The 18,575-nt window shown below is 39.2% G+C and overlaps 1 protein-coding gene across 1 annotated transcript in view; it reads right to left on the bottom strand.

The window, feature by feature from the left end:
• Positions 1-18,575, bottom strand: part of SCG5 (secretogranin V) — a 402,914-nt gene that overhangs the window by 220,958 nt on the left and 163,381 nt on the right. Inside the window, 1 exon segment of the mRNA XM_044074153.1 lies at positions 16,564-16,713. Coding sequence (XP_043930088.1) covers positions 16,564-16,713 — 150 coding nt within the window.

Here is an 18,575-nt window from a genome sequence, read left to right as displayed (position 1 = left end):
CTGAAGTACCTGATATTGGATAATTTTGAAAGAAATTAGGAGTAGTTCAGATGGAATGTTGGGATGGGGGATGCTGACTTTGTTGACTGATTATTTTTCAACAGTAGACCGATGCCACCAGCTTTCTTAGATAATATGCCTTGTCTTAGCATATTTTAACTAGGAGGGAAAATTTGTTCATCAGCTGCAGATGGTTTTAACAATGTTTCAGTTATGGAAGAAATGTCTGATTTATAAAATGTGATCCAAGAATGTAATTGTTCTACTTCGTTGCATAGGATTCTGGCATTTACATAATAGTTTTGCAGTTCATTTGTGAGAGGTTTCTTGTTGTAGTAGGTAGGGGCTTGGCTGAGGTGAATGCCCCTGAAAAGTAGACGATGGTGACTGGTTGGTGCATAGATGTTTGTATTGTAGCATTACTTTAGTTTGTGGTAACTGGTTGGTAAATAAATGTTTGTGTTGTAGCATTACTTTATTTTGTGGTGATTGGTTGGCAGATAGATGCTTGTATTGTAGGATTACTTTATTTTATGGTCAATAGCTGGTAGGTGGGTCTATTACAGGTGTTGCACACGAGTAGTTCTTGACACATCTGCTTGCAAGTGCTCAAACTCCCATTAGACTGGTCTCCTATTTCTATACTGCCCTCCCCACACCCGACCTTATAAGACTATATAGGACCCTACCAGAACCTAAGCTCTCTAAACCTAAAACTCCAACCTCCCTAAACCTAAATTCCCCACTTGCTCTCAAACTCTAAAACTCTTCTCCTATTCCCTGACCCTAAAATCACTTTTTCACTCACTAAGCCTAACATACCCACCCTGCTCTCTTTGCATGTCCACTTGCCCAAACTCATATCTGAGTTCAAGTACGAGCAGCAGCCAACATGAGGTGGCTTCAAGACAGTGGTTTTCAAGCACTTGGGGCTCAAGCACTTGGTGGACAGATGTTTGAAATTGTACATTAACATTGTATTTACTGTGAATGCATAAAATGGAGGTGGTTAAGGGAAGAAATGATCAGTGTGGGCTTTAGAGTAATTGTGAGCTGAGTAGTAGAAATATGAGTGTAGGGGAACTGGATAACTAGTGACAAGGGATAATGTAATTAGATGTAATAGGATCTGTAACATTAGCATTTTGTTATTCCTGTTATATTTTAGGCAAAAAGAGAATAAGATGGTGAATTACTTTTGTTCCAGCAATGATTAGCAAGTAAGTAGTCCTAAGATAGGGCTTCTTGTGGAGATTAATTTGATGTTGGCTAGTAATTTGAATAGTGCTAGAGTTAAAGAGGAGAAATGGGGATATTTGTATTGTTGTAGGAGGAGTTTAGAATACAATGTAGATTTGTAATATACAATCCAGTCAGTACTGTCATATATTTAAAGTAATACCAAGTAGTTAATTTGGGAGTCTTTTATGAATTGTAGGTTTGTAATATGCAGTCCTGTGAGGATAATTCTCATTATAATGTAATATTATTTATGTAGTTAAATTCTAGAGTATTTTGTGGAATATATAACTTTAAAAGAAAATGTGTGATAATGAGTGAAACTACAATTGTTAATTGTGTACAGGAGATAGATTTATGGGTTATAGATACAGATAAACCCTTGAGGTGGCAGGGGTTTAGGACATGTTGAGAGCAAAGCAGGTCAATCCAGGACCAGTGGTAGCCAATCAGAATGCACCTGTGCACAACACACTGACCTAGGAATTATCGCTCATAGAGCAGTCAGGGAAGTAAATGAGAGAAAGTGTAAAAAAAATAATATTGTGTGTGTATGTTTCTCTTTAACATTTTGTTTATGCCATACAAGAAGAGATGGCAACAGACTAAGTGAAAAAACAAAGGTTACAGCTAAAAGGGGAACATTATGCATGCTACAATTAGGAAACTTTGATCTGATAACTGTAATGCAGCACAATGCAGTTTAAAATAACAGTTCCACTGACCCTTCAAGCATTAGCTTGCGACTTAATACAGGACACTGATACTTATTGTATTGGTTACATGCTGTGTGATAGGTCATAGTAAATCAGCATGGTAAGTTCTTCCACACTTGTATCACATTATTCATTTAGATCACTGTTGCTGTGGTTCTGACTACAGGATCTCATAACAATGGGGAAGTGGTCTGAAAGGAAGGGCTAGATTTTAGCATATTCTGCAGAATGGAAGTAGCAAACCCAACACTAGCCCTGAAAGAGATATCCATATATTATAACGTTTGGAAAAGATTGGGCAGATGACCATGTAGCTGCTTTTAGGATAGCCTTGGTATTCACTCACATACAGAAGACCACAGTATCAGTTATACTTCTCATACTTTGGAATTAAAGAGCTCCTTCTATTTTCTCACCTTTGGAAGCACAACAGAATGTGATACAATCAGCCAGACATTTGGAAATTGTAAGATTAGATAACGCCCTACCCGCTTTCCCAGTTGTAAAGGACAACTGGCTGCAAGTTCTAGAATATTTGGTTCTGTGCACATAATATCTTTGTTACCACTGTATATTCAGGGAATGCAATATCCTTTCCCACATTTTGGGGGCTGGGGAAGAAGATAGGCACTTGAATGGTCTGGTTTAGGGTGAGTTTTGTGATTACTTCTGGCATTAATGAAGTATTCAAGGCCTTAAGTTCTGGTACCCATTTTGCAGAGGTGATGGCTACCAACAAGGCTGTTTTCCAAGTTAGCAATCTGAAGGGAATTGTGGCTGCAGGCTCAAAGGTTGAAGTGTTTAAAAGATAACTGGCATGTTAACAGTAGGGCTAATTAAAAGAAGGCTGAAGTGACTAAAAGATGTACTTTAGTGGACGTTTTGGCCAGCAGTGTATTAAACAAATAAATAAATACTGAAGAATCAAGGACATTGGTACCGTAATGGGGTGTATGACACCAGATGGAAAACTTCTTCCATTTGGATAAGCAGGATTTCCTGCTGATAGACTTTCAAACTACCTAAGTATCTTAAGCATATCCTCAATCAACGGTTGCTTCTGGAGAGAAGACTCAACTCATTCAAGCTGTGATCTGCAAGGTCTCCAGGTTAGGGTGTATAATGTTGTATGAGTATGACCAAGTTCTAATTTAATTGCTGATATACCATATTTTTCACATGGATGCGTTTTTAGTTTTTTTTTGTTCTTTGGGCTACATCCCACTGGCCTTGGACCTTGAGGTTCTGACTGTATATCCCAGGGCTATCTGTTTTTAGGCATTATTCTGGAGTTCCAGGATGAAAGTTTTTCCCGGGTTCTGTCTGACCTATGTGAATCACTGCTGCAGTTTATTGGAAATGAATAGAATAATAGAAAACAGGGAATGGGAATGATTAATACAAATGGATCTTAGGTGCCACTATTTTTTTTTCATATACAACATTTCCAGCATTACCATCGGAGTAGTGAATACCATATACACCAATGGCTTCAGACATTCTCTGGATGGTACTTTCTTCTCCTGTGCTATCTTGCAGAAGCATTGTTCCACATTCCCCTAGTGGGAGAAAGGCATTCTGGGAAATGGAGTTCAAGAGTCCCCCTGAGATATCAGTCTTTTGAAAGGAGTAAAGATTGACTTATGAAGGTTCAAAGAAATCATGATACTTGAGAAACAGTCCATAGTGAATAGAACAGTCCTCTCCTGTGACAGTGTCTGAATGAAACAGTTATCCAGATAGATGTGAATGTCTCTTTTTTGCAGTAAACTATTACTGGAGTTAGTCTCTCTGTGAGAATTCTAGGTAGAGTATGCTGTTCAAATGGCAAAGATTGAAAGCACGTGTAAAAAGTGTATCAGTATATTTTAGAATTTTCTGATCTGGTTTTATCCATGTGACTGGATTTCTGTTCCTTCATTCCTGATCTGTAGTTTCTATCATTCTCCTGTTTGTTAGCATTTTGTTGACTACTTTTCCTGATAGAGCCTTAACAGTGGAGCATAATTTTTGTGATATTTAGACATTTTTATTTTTGTTGCTTGTCAATAGGACCATGGCAGTGGATAATATTTGATTAATGGGTATATCTAGGAAAAAGGAAATGTTCCTGAAGACTTCCTGTCACTGTTTGGTGACTGTTATACACCCGGAAGAGGAAATGCAGACAGTAGCATGCAGAAGGATTGCTTTAGAACTGACCTTTATTCAATTTGTAGTGAAAATGTTTCATATAGCATGCAGAAGGATTGCTTTAGAACTGACCTTTATTCAATTTGTAGTGAAAATGTTTCATAACAGAGACTTACTGTAGCAGAGATTGTTCTCTCTTCCACTCTGCAAAACACAAATGTGTACCTGCAGGGCTAAGAGTGGTTAAGCAGGCAACCTGTGGTTTACACAACATCACTTCATTAAAGATTGGCAGAATTAATCTTGTAAGCAACTTTTAGCTACGGTTACATTTATTAAAATATTTTGACACTGACATTTACAGCTTAAAAAACTGAGATTGCTGATACTGAGGTTAAACTTAAATGTAAAAATTTAAAAAAATCAGGAATGATGAAAGAGATTTTTTGACTGGTCATATTTTATATTGGAAAAAAAGATGATCCATCAGTCTTTAAAGATGTCTTTTTTCATTTATTCCGTTTGTATCACTGGGCCAGATTCTAAAAATGATGGTTCATTAATGCTAATTTTCCATTCAGTTTTGTGGTGGCATAAGGTTTCCTCAAAGTCTGTTTTTCTAGTTCTAAAGTGCAGCTAACTAGTTTGAATAATTTTAATATTCTAATGGTTTCTCCTAAGGCTGGACTTTCTAGTTCCATAAACGCTGTGGGCTTAATATAGCTTATTAATGCTCAATCTAGGGATCTAAACCTCTTCCTTAACATCAACGGAATGGTTTAGTGAGACAAGTTTACCAAGCAGAGGATATTGCTGCTCTAGAACAGATTCCCTATCCACATTAAAAAAGCTCAGCCTTGTCCATATTCAATATATGAGACAGGAGAGGAGCCAGTAGTAGTTGATAGTCAGCTTTGGTGACAATTGACAAAAAAAAGAAAAAAGGAAAGACAGACGTGGAGCAGAGAAGTGCCTACTGAAACAACAAAATTACTTTTATAGAAAGTAACAGAAAAAAAGAGTCAGTGATGAAAACATACTCAAGTTCCATAGAAATGTAGAAGGGTTTAAATTCAATTTTAGTTCACAGAATCCTGGGTTCATTTACTAAAGGGAACATCAAGCGATGAAACTGGCAGGAAAAAGAATTAAATGAAGAGGGGATTAAAACTGAAAAATAGAAGGGACATCTTCAGATCACCAGCTTCAAAAGAAGATGAAGGAATAAAAGCAGTGGACTGTGATGCACATTGAAATCAGAACAAAACATGGATGCCAGGAAAGGTATATTAAGAACAATGGACACAAAATAAAGCTAACAAGTGTAAATGCATTTTTATTATGATGCTCCTTTTTCTAAAAGTAGGACATATCTCACTGCAGAAGCCACAGTGATACAGCGGTAGCATTGTTGCCTCACAGCAAGAGGTTCTCCTGTTCGATTCACGGCTGGAGTGCCTACTGTGTGGAGTCTGCATGTCCTCCCCGTGGTTGAGTGGCCACCAAAAGACATGCGTGAATGGGCGTGCCTTTGCTGAAGGTTGGGCATCAGACTGGCAACTTGGCACCATAAAAAATCTACTGGAATCATTAGCAGACCAGAGTTCCGCTGTGGTGACCCCTAACCAGGAAAAGCCGAAAAGACAAACAAACAAGGACATATCTCACTGCAAAACAAAACTAGCCTTGTGTGGGTTGAGAAGTCATGACATGCTGTCTGTTTGCAAAATAAAAAAAAAATCTACTTTTACCATAACATTTGCTACTTTTCTTCATGCCTTTGATTAATCATGGCTACTGTTCAGTTAAAGTGAGGTTATTTCTGTTATCCTACATTTTGGTGAATGTACTTACATCAGACAGCTTTTCCCTGGTCATGGTTAGGTGAAACTGCTTGCACCTTAACTCTGGGAGCCACAGGTATGTTGCTGAAAGATCTTTCTCTTTTCTCTTCAGCTGCACAAGCAAGAATTTGGTATATATAAAAAATGTTGGTATAGTCTCCCAGTGGGAGTGGGTGGGGGAGTTTGCTCTTTTCCAAAAAAAAAGAAAAACTACTTTGGTCATTTTATTGCAGTTTTGAGTTACAGTTCATAATTTTAAAAAAAATCAGTGCAGTATAACTGGTACTTTGGTGATACAATATAGCACAGGTAAACCAGTTATTTCCTTACCAAATAGAGTGAATGGAATGGTAAAACTAAGCACTGGAGATTGTGGCAGAGAAAGTTGTCATTATGTGAAGTTCTTTTTCTCAGAGTGATAGCAAGTGTGCTCTACTCAAGACTGGAAAGTAAGAATATTTAGAGAAATGCTAGATAACAGAGCATGATAACATATCTGTGGTAGTTATGTTTTCCAAAATTATTATAAATGTTGGCAGATAAGTTAAAACTGTCAGGTAATGGCCAACATAAGACATGAAAAGGAGACTCCATGAAACACAGCACCTTTGTAGCACTTTACATCAAACAACAGTGCATAGTTGCTGAAGGACAAAATCATAGACTTCACTGAGATATTGCACAAATGCAAGATAGGTGGCACCATTCTGGATGTATGCCTGTCAAAGGTGGAAAGCTGTAGCTAATGAAATCAATGTTGGAAATTTGGCTGATAGTAATTGGGTACCCCCTAGCTTTATGTAAGAGAAAAAAATCTTTTTTCTGGGCATAAAGATTAAGTCAACAACAAATGACTTAAAAGTGTCTAGCACATATTGATTCACACCCATCATTCTGAAAAAAAGTATTGGAAATCCAATGCAACATACTTAATTAAGGTGCAATGAGGGAAATTAATGTGTCTATCAAGTTCTGGGGTAAAGCAACTAGGGTGACAGTTTTAGTGACACAACAGGTAGCACATTCACCTTTGGAGAAGAAGACTGTGTATTCTATATTGTGTGACACTGGGCACAGTGGTTAAGGTTGTAAGCTGTAGGTCCTTTGGTACAGGGTTTGTTTCCCACAGCCTATATTTGCCTCCTGTGAGACCTTGAGCATGTCACTTAAGCAGGCATTTCTCCTGGGTTGCCACTGAAAAAGGACTCTGTCTCCAGTGGACCTACCTGGTTAACAAACAGGATTATTATTATTAGTGGGTGGATTTGGTATAATGGTTAAGGTCTTCACTTCATAGACACAAAGTACAGGGTTTAATTCTGACCTCAGTTTATTGGCTAGGCTTAAAACAGATAGTGTTCATTTACATATGAACCTATAAATTATTTAGACAATACTTTACTAATCCTGTTCTTACTGGCAGTGAAGATATTTACTTCTAAATGAATATATCACTTTGAAAATTCTTCTCTCTCTCTTTTTGTTTTTAGGTCTTGCATGGAATTTGTTAATTTTGTAGCCTAATGGCCAAGGGAGTACAAATGCCATTCCTTACTGTTACACAGTAGACCTAGTGAAACAAAGTTGCATGGTTTAAAAAATAATTTCATACACTGTCCATACAGTGAAGAGTCACAGAATATCATTATGTACTCAATATCACATATCTACTATCCTCTATTTCTTGCAGAAAATGGCTAATGCATGAAAACATAATTTGCTCTATATTCCAATGAACTTAAGTACCTCTCATGAATTATTTTAAAAACATTCTGTGTTTTGCACAAAAACATTCACAGATGGCAGCAGAGTTCTAATAAAGACATCATTGTCTTGGTTCACTAATTAGTTTGTTTGCCTTTTCGGCTTTTCCCGGTTAGGGGTCGCCACAGCAGAACTCCGGTCTGCTAATGATTGGCAGTTGATTTTTATGGTGCCCAGTTGCCAGCCCAATGCCCAACCTTCAGCAAAGGCACAGCCATTCACACATGTCTTTTGGAGGCCACTCGACCATGGGGAGGACATGCAGACTCCACACAGAAGGCACTCCAGCCGAGAATCAAACAGGAGAACCTCTTGCTGTGAGGCAACAATGCTACCGCTGTACCAACATGGCTTTCTTGGTTCACTAATTAGTACTCTGATTAATATACCACATCATTCAAATGGCAGCCAGAGAGCTGACAAGTCAAAAGTACCATAACATTTTTGCCATGACTTGAGAAAAGGCAACAATAAAAATATATGTATGATGTAAACAAACACTGTCTTGATAAAGCAAAACAAGCTGCAAGCATAAATATTCATATATTAGTTTGACTTGATTTTATCTGGAAGCTGTTTTATATTGTGCTTAATGTTTCTATGTTTTGTACTGTTATTTTGTGGAGCTTTTCTCCCCGGACCTCCACTAAAAATGGGTTCTCTTGGCCCAGTGGACTTTCCCGATAAACAAATGCCAATAAATAAATAAATAAATAAATAAATAAATATAGTAAGTCAATGTAAGGGGATGTTATTCAACCAAAGATTTGTTTGTCAAAAGCCACCTCATCAAATCCAGTTCCTTTATAAAACAAAATGATGAAATATACTGGAGTAGAAGGACAAGCTGTCTAATCTGTTGTTAAAATGAAACCTACATACCTCAAATCTATTAGAGCAAAAAATCTGGACAAAGCCTAAAATGATGGGGGAACACATAGAGACAGCTTTTAAATATTGCTCTTACAAACTTAGAAAGTTGATAGAATAATAGGTTTTGCATTAGCATGACTTTTCTGAAGGATGTGGAGTCTTAAACTCAAGTATTTGTCATTATTTAATGACTTCAGTCCTAGCTATTTACCAGAAAGGTACAGATTTTAGGAAGATCACACCAAAAATATGAGGCAAACATCTGTATAGTTGAGAGGTATACCTACAGTATAGCAGTATCTTAGTTTTTGCATGGGGCAAGCCCTATACAGCCCCATATAAGCTACTGCAATTCAACTCTATAACCACTACTGGTGAAATATTCTAACTTAGAGATGTCACTGCCTTGTAGTAAAATAAAAAATAGGTTTTGTTTGAAAACAAAGTATTCCCTCACTCCCAGATGTGATATTATAAATCCTAGACATGTACCTCCAAAACAAAACCTCACTTGTCCTATTAGGTAACAACAACAAATTGGTTGCATTATTTACTTTGTATTCTTTATCTTATCAGCCCATATGTCTGCTTAAAAGAAGACCAGAAGACATGATGTGAAGTTGTTTTATCTCGCCGTTCATTCTTACTAATGGGTTTGGAGCAGCCAACTGCAAAAGCTTGAGGTCTTCAACCAGCTCAAGGCCAGCCCCCTATCCCATGATGCACCTTGATCTTCCCTCAGATCTCGTTTGCTGCTGCAACTTGATCGGACGTTCACCAGCTCTAGCCAGTGAAAGTTATTGCTTTTTTTCTCTTTAAAACATGCTAGAAAGTTTAAATTAGACAGTATAATAATAAGTTTCCTTTTTATAATAGTTAAGTCTTTCTCTTAGTGTATTCTTGCTAACTTGTTAGATATTTAGATAGTTTAAACTAGTTAGATAAGTGGTCGCATTTTTAGGCCTTTAGTTTCTCCCTATCTCATAATTCTTATATAGTTGTGTGGTGTGAGTTAGAGCCCTTTATTTTTACAGGGCAAGTATTTGATATTTAGAATTTACTGTGGTGGTGGTGCTGCGGTAGCATTGTCACCTCACAGTAAGATATTGTCCTGTTCGATTCTCAGCTAGAGCGTCTTCTGTGTGGAGACATGCGTGAATGGGCGTACCTTCATTGAAGGTTGTGCGTCAGGGCCAGCAATTTGGCATGTAAAAATCTACTGCCAATAATTAGCGGACCGGAGTTTGCTGTGGCGACCCCTAACCAGGAAAAGCCGAAAGACACAACAACAACATAGCTTAGGTGTTTAAGATAATTAACACTGTTTAGAAATCTTGCATTATTAGGAGTTAGTCTGATGTGTTAATATATATATATATATATATATATATATATATATAATATATATATATATATATATATATATATATAGGGCTTTTCTCTGTTTGTTACTGATAGGATGTCTCATCAAGAAAAAGAGAAATCCAAGTCTGGATTTAAATAAATCCCCAAGATGTGGGCAAAATGTATCCATTACTGATGGACATACTGACTGTGTCTATTGTTTAGGTGAGGTGCACATACAAGAAAGTTGTACAATATGCCACTCTTTTAGTGTTGGAGTTTTGCATGAGAGAAAGAGGAAACTTATGGATAGAGGTCTTTGGAAATCCTCTTTCCAAGAGGAACTGGATAAGCATGGCAAACACTCTAAGACATCTTCTAGTTCCTCAGAGCCAAGGAAAAGCACATCGACTCCAAAAACTGCATCAATCAAAGCTTCAACATTGGCTCCACAGCCAACGGAGCGGACTGTTGTTTTGGTGAGGAACCAGTCACCGACCCTGGAGACGGTATCTCCTACATTGAAATTCCCCATCTTACAGTCAGAGGCTTCATCCACTCATTCTTCTCGGGCCTTAAATAGACACTCAGATTTTGATGTGGATTGTGTGGTGAAGAGGCTTTTGCAGATACCGGCACTTTCAAAAATTTTATCAGCACTGACCCTTGGGACTTTGGAGCTGACACAAATTCCCCACCATCTTCTGTTCCTCCTCTGATTTGTCTCGAAGTTTTGGAGCCAGAGAGCTTGGAACCGGTGATTGTGGAGCCCTTGGGGCTGACACCTACCTTAGGCTTGTCGGCCCCAACTGCCCTGATATCTTCGGTGCTGACCGAGGAATCTCAGAGCCGACACTCGACGGTCAGGTCTGTGGAGGATAGTCAGAACGACTTGTTGGTTCTGACCTTGCCTCTTGGGGCCTCGGCTCAAGTGAGCTCAACTCCGACCTCGGCCTCAGAGTCCTCTGTTCTGGTGCTGGGAGAGTCCCTTGTATCCTCAGATCTGGGGGATTCTTCATGTCAGGACCGAGGGGCCTTCAAGGCCATGAGGAGGGTATTGTCCGTGCCAACAACCACACCATCAGTACCAGCAGCTCCCTCCCTTAAAACACCATTGTCTACCTCTACAACACACACTCCATTAAAGCATAGAGACCCTGAGCCTCAGGAAGCCCCATTGGGTGAGCCATGCTCTTCCGAGACCTCTCCAGAAGCTCCCACTGAAGAGGTTCCCAGGAAGAGACTTTGCAAGAGGAAACATCTGGACTCCCCACAGGAATCTGTCAATTCGGATACTGACTTAGATGAGTCAGAAGGGTCCCCATGGTCCCTCTCAGAGGATATCTCATTCTCAGATATCTTAGAAATTCTTAAACAGAGGGGTGGCTGGAAATCCCTTAACCCTACTGATGATGAGTCAGTCCTCCTGAAAGCTTTTGGGTCTCAACCCTCCACCTCTTGGGTGTCTTCACTCTTTGATGAGATGATAGATTTACTTTCTCGAAGGGCATGGGAGTCCCCGGATACCACGGAGCCAGTTCCCAGGAGGCCTAATAAATTTATAACTTGCCCTCAAGACAAAACCCTTCTAACTAAAGGAGTACCCGTTGATGCCATGGTGGTGATAGCGGCCACCAAGAAGGAACTATCAGAAATTTCTACATCTTTTCATCCTCCTAATAGAGATTCCAGGATCATGGATAGATATGGGAAGTGTATGTTTAGTTCAGTGACTTTTGTCCTTCGATCGCTGAACTATCTCACACATTTCACTAGGTTACAAAGGGATCTCCTGAAGGAACTAGGAGATACCCTGCAGGGTTCAGTAGCTGTGGGGGTTTCTGACAAGGTAACTCCCCAGTTCTCTACTCTTAATTCTATTTGTTTTCTAACTAATCTAAGAGCCTTGGATTAGCATCTTCATAAAGACATTGTAAACTGACCAGGTTTATTTAACACTATTGTAAACTCTTTCATGCATCTGGTGGCATATGCAGCTGATGGAACAAGCAGAGCAGTGGGTATAGGAATTGCCCTTAGGAGACATTCCTGGATGCGCCTAAGTTCCTTTGTGAAACCCTTTATGTCTTCCTTTATTAACACCCCTTTTGATGGCTCATCCCTTTTTGGGCTGAAGGTAAATGAAAGACTTACCAGGAGTGTGAAAGACAGAAAGACCCAGTCTGCTGTCGGAGTATGTTTTTCTACCCTGATAAGACCTTACCTCAAAGTGAGGGGGGGGGGGTGGAAAGATGAGGTTCTGTAAATCTCAAGGATCTTTCCAGGACACTCGTGGTGAACCCCCCTAGAGGCAGAGGAGGGGGAAGTAATGGAAGACACTGTTCACATGGCAGAGTGGGTCCACAGAATCAGGGTGACAGAGATCAGTTCTTTGGGAAACCCTATCAGCACTCCTGAGAGGAGGCCTGTCTGTCCATCTCTGGAGGTAGTCGGGGGATGCATTTCTTTGCACCCAGACACCTGGTTAAAAATAACAAAAGACAGATGGGTACAAAGTATCATATCCAGAGGATACGCAATTCCCTTTGCCACACCACCCCGTCCTGTGAAAAAAATCCCAGACATTCCACCCACTCATAGGGAACATGCAGCCATAGAGGTCCAAAGGTTACTGGAGAAAAGAGTCATCCAACCAGTCCCAGCAGACCAGAGAGGATCCGGAACTTACTCAAGGTTCTTTTTGGTTCCAAAGAAATCAGGATATTGGAAACCTATTCTAGACCTCAGCAGACTAAACAAGTCGGTAAAAAAGACAAAGACAGTGGTCACACTGCAGTCAATACTCCCCTTTCTGGGGAATATCAATTGGATGTCCTCAATAGAGCTCCAGGATGCGTACTACCACATAAAAATGAACAGGCCATCCAGGGATCATCTATGCTTCTGGCTGGGAGCCAGTCATTATCAATTTTGCACTCTGTCCTTTGGTCTCACTACAGCCCCCAGAGTGTTCACTAAATGCATGGCAGTAGTCACGGCTCACCTGAGACATTTGGGATTCCAGGTGTTTCCATACCTAGATGACTGGCTCCACACTGCCACCACCAGGCATCAACTCATACATGCAAAGGACACAACTTTAAATCTCTGCAATCAATTGGGAATTACCATAAACTCATAAAAATCTGCCTTGTCGCCATTGCAACAGACCATTTTTATAGGAGCAGAACTAAATACAGTCACAATGACCTTAAGTCTTCCTCCAGAAAGAGTTTGTCCTTTAAGAAAACAAATCCTAGAACTGCTTCCAAAGACAAAAGCCTCAGTCTCAATGGTACTCAAATTGCTAGGAATGATGGTTGCAGCGATCATGGCCATTCTTCTGGGTCGGATGCACATGCGAGTACTTGAGTGGCTCCTATTCACTCAATGGTCCTTTCAGGAACTTCCAGTGTCACACCAAATCATAATAAAGAATACATGCAAGAAGGACCTTCAGTGGTGGCTGACATCCCAACAAGTAACTCAAGGCCTACTTTGTTCTACCCATTCTTATAGCCACAGTGACCACGGAAGCTTCCTTGATAGGGTGGGGGGAGGGTATTATCAAGGAACAACAGCCCAAGGCATGTGGAAGAAGCACAAGGCTCACTTGCATATCAATATCCTGGAGATGAGAGTGGTACTCCTAGCGTTACAGTCCTTTCAAGACTCTCTCCCTGTGGGAACAATTGCAATTCAGACAGACAATATGTCAGTGGTCTGGTACATAAACAAACAAGGAGGAACCATATCTTATTCCCTGTGTCGAGAGGCCCTGAGAGTATGGCAGTGGGCAACTTCCACCAAGCGCTTTCTGATAGCAATGCACATCCTGGGGAAATCCAATGCGATAGCAGACAAGCTAAGCAGGGCAATTCCTTTGCCTCATGAGTGGTCCCTAAAGAAACAAGTAGCGGAAAGGATTTTTCGTAGATGGGGCCAGCCTTGCTGCGATCTCTATTACAGAAAGCAAAGACTCTGGGAAGGACCATAATCTTAATAGCCCCTAACTGGCCTCGTCAAATTTGGTTTCCCTTCCTTCAGCCTCATCTGTTGGAAGAACCTTGGATCCTAGACCTGGTTCCGGATCTTCTGACCCATTCATCAGGGACTCTTCATCCTTCTCTTCACTCCCTCAAACTGACAGCTTGGCTGATCCAATTCCAAACATAGCCAGGATTCGCAACCTCTCAGCCGAGGCTCAACATATTTTAACATCCTTTCATAAATCACCTACCAGAAAGTTATATCTTAGCAAATGGAAGAGATTTTCTATATGGGCATCTCAGAATGATATTGATCCATATCTAGCTTCAATGTCATCCATAATGGAGTTTCTGACTAAACCTTTCAATGAAGGGGCCACTGCAGCTACCATTAGAGTTCAATTAGCTGCAATCTTGAACGTTCATCTTGGTGTCCAAGGTTCTAATGTCATGTCACATCGACTCTCTAAAGCCTTTCTCAAGGGTACTATTCACTTGAGACCACCCATCAAAATTCCAGCCATGCCATGGAATCTAAATTTTGTCCTTTCCCGAATTATATTACATCCCTTCAAAACAACATCATTGTGTGATTTGAAATATCTCTCATGGAAGACTATATTTTTAATAGCCATCACTTCTGCTCAGAGGATTTCTCAGTTACAGGCCTTGACCATTAAACCTCCTTATCTGATTTTCCATAATGACAGAGTCTCGTTCAGAACTAATCCATCATTTTTACCCAAAGTTTGTTCAGAGACAATTTGCATCCAATCTATTGAATTGCCCGTTTTCTTCCCTAAATACACAAATAAGATGGAACACATGCTGAAAAACTTGATGTTCATAGGCAACTCCGATTTTATTTGGACAGGACCAAACAGTTCAGAAAAACAGAACAGCTCTTTGTCTCCTTTTCGGAATCAAAAAAAGGTGCTCCAGTGACAAAAGTCTCCTTTTCAAGATGGTTATCAGATTGTATTTCTTTCACTTACAGTTCAGTGAATGCTCCATTACAACAAAAAATAAAGGCCCACTCTACTAGAGCTGTATCTACCTCATCAGCCTTTATTTATTATTTTATTTATTTACATTTGTTGACCGAGATGGAGTTATTTCCATTTTCAGTGGTGGCCCGGGGAGAAAAGCTCCAAGACAAACAACAGCATTATAACAATAGTAATAGAAAACAGACATTATACAAATTGATTTATACAAGGATAGAGGACATTTTCATTGGTAAAAGATAATTTCTTGGTAAGATAGAAAGAGGTGGTAGGTTAATAGTAATGTTGAGCAAACAAATAACAATAAAGAAGTTTAAGATATCCCGGCTTGATAGAGTGGCAGACCCAGTTTAGAGCCAGATGTTCTTTAAGTTTGATCTTAAATGCAGTTAGAGTAGTGAGCATTGTAATATCTGCTGGTAGTAGGTTCCAGATTCTGCCAGCAGTGTTAGCAAAGAGGAGGTCACCAGTTGCATTACAGGTTTTTATTGTTTGGATTAGCAGTTTATTTGAGGATCGTAGTAGTCTTGCATTGCAATAGGGGGTGATGATATTTTTTAGGCCAGGTGTATTATCAGGATAAAGAAGGATTTTCTTGGCCATAACTAGTAGGTTGAACTGGAGAAGGCTAGGAAGCTCAAGTAATTTTCCTTCTCTGCTAAGTTAGCATTAGATACTATTTGTGCAGCAGCTCCCTGGTCAAGGCCTCATACCGTCATCACTCATTACTAAGTATTCAAGGCCTCCAGGGACAGGGCTTTCTTTGGTTCCACTGCTCTGAAGAACATTCTCCCGTGAGCCACCCAAGAAAGATGGTGCTTGGGACACTACCATCAGTAAGACTGAATGGCGGGATAGAACAACTTCACATAAAGAAGTTATGTACATAACTTATTTTTTATAATGACTGTGTTCTGAAGGAGAAATGGTTCATAAACAAATCAGCATTAAAGAATACGGCAAAAAACACACTCAGTGCATTCACTGTAAAAACATAAAAGTTTAGTCTGTTGACAGAAATAACATTCTATGGACTAAACCGAAACCAAGTGTGTGTGTGTGTGTGTACGTGTGTGTGTGTGTGTGTGTGTGTGTGTGTGTGTGTGTGTGTGTGTGTGTGTGTGTGTGTGTGTGTGTGTGTGTGTGTGTGTGTGTGTGTGAAGTTCTTTCATGAGGTAAGCAGGATGTGTCATTGTTAGTATATCTCACATCAGTTACGTACTTAATTATCACCATAGCGTAGCAGAGTCTGGTCAACTATTCTGCAAATGTATGACTCTGTAGACTCTGAAAAAAGTCATTGACCAAGACAGCAGTGTGTTTCCTGCACTCTCTTTACCATCTGTAAAATCCACATTATGGAACTGGCTCCCAACAGGCATGGTCAACACAGAGATTCCCAGTGTGTTGAATGAAATACAGAGACTGCATATAGAATGGAAGTAAAACTTACAATGTAAGTATCTGGGAACAAGGCCAAAAGGACATTAATAAAAGATGAATCAGGAGCCCTGAAGAAAAGTACCATATCTGAAAAAAGACATCTTATATTAAAAAAAATAAACTGATGTAATGTTTTCAATTACAGTGATCCTTAAATAGTGCATATTATAATATTCTAAACATTAATGCATATGCATTTTAATTTAAGTACCAGACTTTCCACTGGGGCATGGGTTTGGAGGGTTAGGATACCCCTGATCTTCACTGAAGTCCTTTGGTATGTTGTCATCTGTTAGTTCAGCCACAATGTTTGGAATATTGCCATATGGGCCCAAATGCTGCAGGCCTTCATGAGCACCTCCTAATTGATAAATTAAAAAAGAAAGATAACACTGTTGGCATCAAAAGCTTAGTTTACAATACTTGTTAAAAAATATTTTACGTTTTATGTAGCAGTGGATACAAGATGTGTTACATTTTTTATTTCCATTTTCCTTGGCCTGTTAAGTCAATTTGTTAATTTTAGTGTAAAAATATGGGAATCTATTATTTTCAAACAGAAACACCACAGCTGGATACATAGTTCATTTAAGAACAAAAAAGGATATTTATTCATATAAGTTCTGGACAAAGTCACCATAACTGTAGATGAAAAATGTTTAGCAAATATGTATTTTCAACCATGGAAATGCATATTCATAAAATGTAATACAGATTTTAAAGGTGCTTCAGTATTATATTCGAAAGTAGATCCTCCTGATTTTTTATAGTATAGCTGGAGGCTAGCTTCCTTACCACCTTAACCAATGTTATACACAGCAAATAAAAGTTTCACACATCAAAACATCCAGTGAATGTTTGCTGCTCTCAGCTTGACTCTTATTTTCAACTGATTATATGGCTACATGCAAGCAATGGGGGTGGGGGTGGGGTGGATGAGTCAACATAGTGAGGAAGGGGCTTAATGGTTGGGATGGGTAAAACCAAAAAATGTCTGGAACATTTCCGAATACTAAGCAAAATTTAACTACTCATAAAATGAAAGCGTCATTGCTTTTATAACATGTTCTCAGGAAATATGATATGAAGTCTAAGTTCAAAATATTGAAAATTAAGTCACAAGATAGCAACTACATGCTCCAACATATGTGGTTTTATAAAGTAGTCAGACAATTCTCAGATTCCAGTATGTTTGAATGATATGTGATCAAATTCCATAAATGGAAGGCTGTTCTGCTGCAAACACAGCTGTTTATTATGGCAGGGTCATTTTGTTGAAAGGATAGAGAATCAGTCTATTCCATTCATGAATTGAAAAGGAATGTTATAGAAACTGCTACCAGAATTCTAAAATGAACATTTTTTTTATGCTTCGGCCATTCCCCACCTGACAGCTGCAACCCTTTGGCTCGCTTCCCAATCCCATTACACTCCCACTGGAGACATCAATTGCTTCTTGCCAGTTTTTCAGAATGTGATCAGCCTTCACCAGGCTGTACTCCCAATTCCTCAAAGAGCAAAGACTAACATTTGCTCCATCACTAATTTCAGGGAATGAAGCCTCCATCCTGTAAGCAGGACCAGAAAGCTTCATCTTGCAGCATTTGTTCACTTGCTCTGCCACACGGGGAAAATACAGTGATGACAGACAAGTAGGGAATTAATTAATTATTCTTTATGTATGTTTTGTTAACCAGGTTGTCCAGTTGGGTTTGTGGGCCAGTTTTACTGGAAGCCTTTGTAGTACAGATCAGGAGACAATTAATATCAGGGTACTGTTGTATGACAGAAACAGAAGTGCCATACAATGTAACCTACAAAAAAAAAAAAAAAAAAAAAAACTAGTCCATTATGCTGTTGATAAACAAGCTAATAAATATACTATGGTACGAGCAAGGAACCTCATGGTACTGGAGCCAAATATAGCATAGAGCACATGCTTTCTATGTTCATAAAGACAAAGAATTTAATAGTGAAATGCAGGTCTTATCAAAAAAGTGATTTCATAACCTAACAATAGTGATGTCAATGCACCACAGTGGGTTTGTAAGCACCAACACTCTCCAGGTGATGTAAAAGTGTAGCAGTTCAGCATTTGTTCTCATCCCTGTATATTATTACAAGTTATGTACATTTTACAAATGTTACTTATTAAGGCACTGTTGTTAGTTTTTATGTTTTATTAGTATTTATCATAGACAGTATTATACAGACCTTTCAGTT

This window comes from Protopterus annectens, chromosome 6.part0, assembly GCF_019279795.1.
Source record: "Protopterus annectens isolate FY-2018-M chromosome 6.part0, PAN1.0, whole genome shotgun sequence".
Taxonomy (NCBI): domain Eukaryota; kingdom Metazoa; phylum Chordata; order Ceratodontiformes; family Protopteridae; genus Protopterus; species Protopterus annectens.
This window is presented reverse-complemented; position numbering and strand designations above follow the sequence as displayed.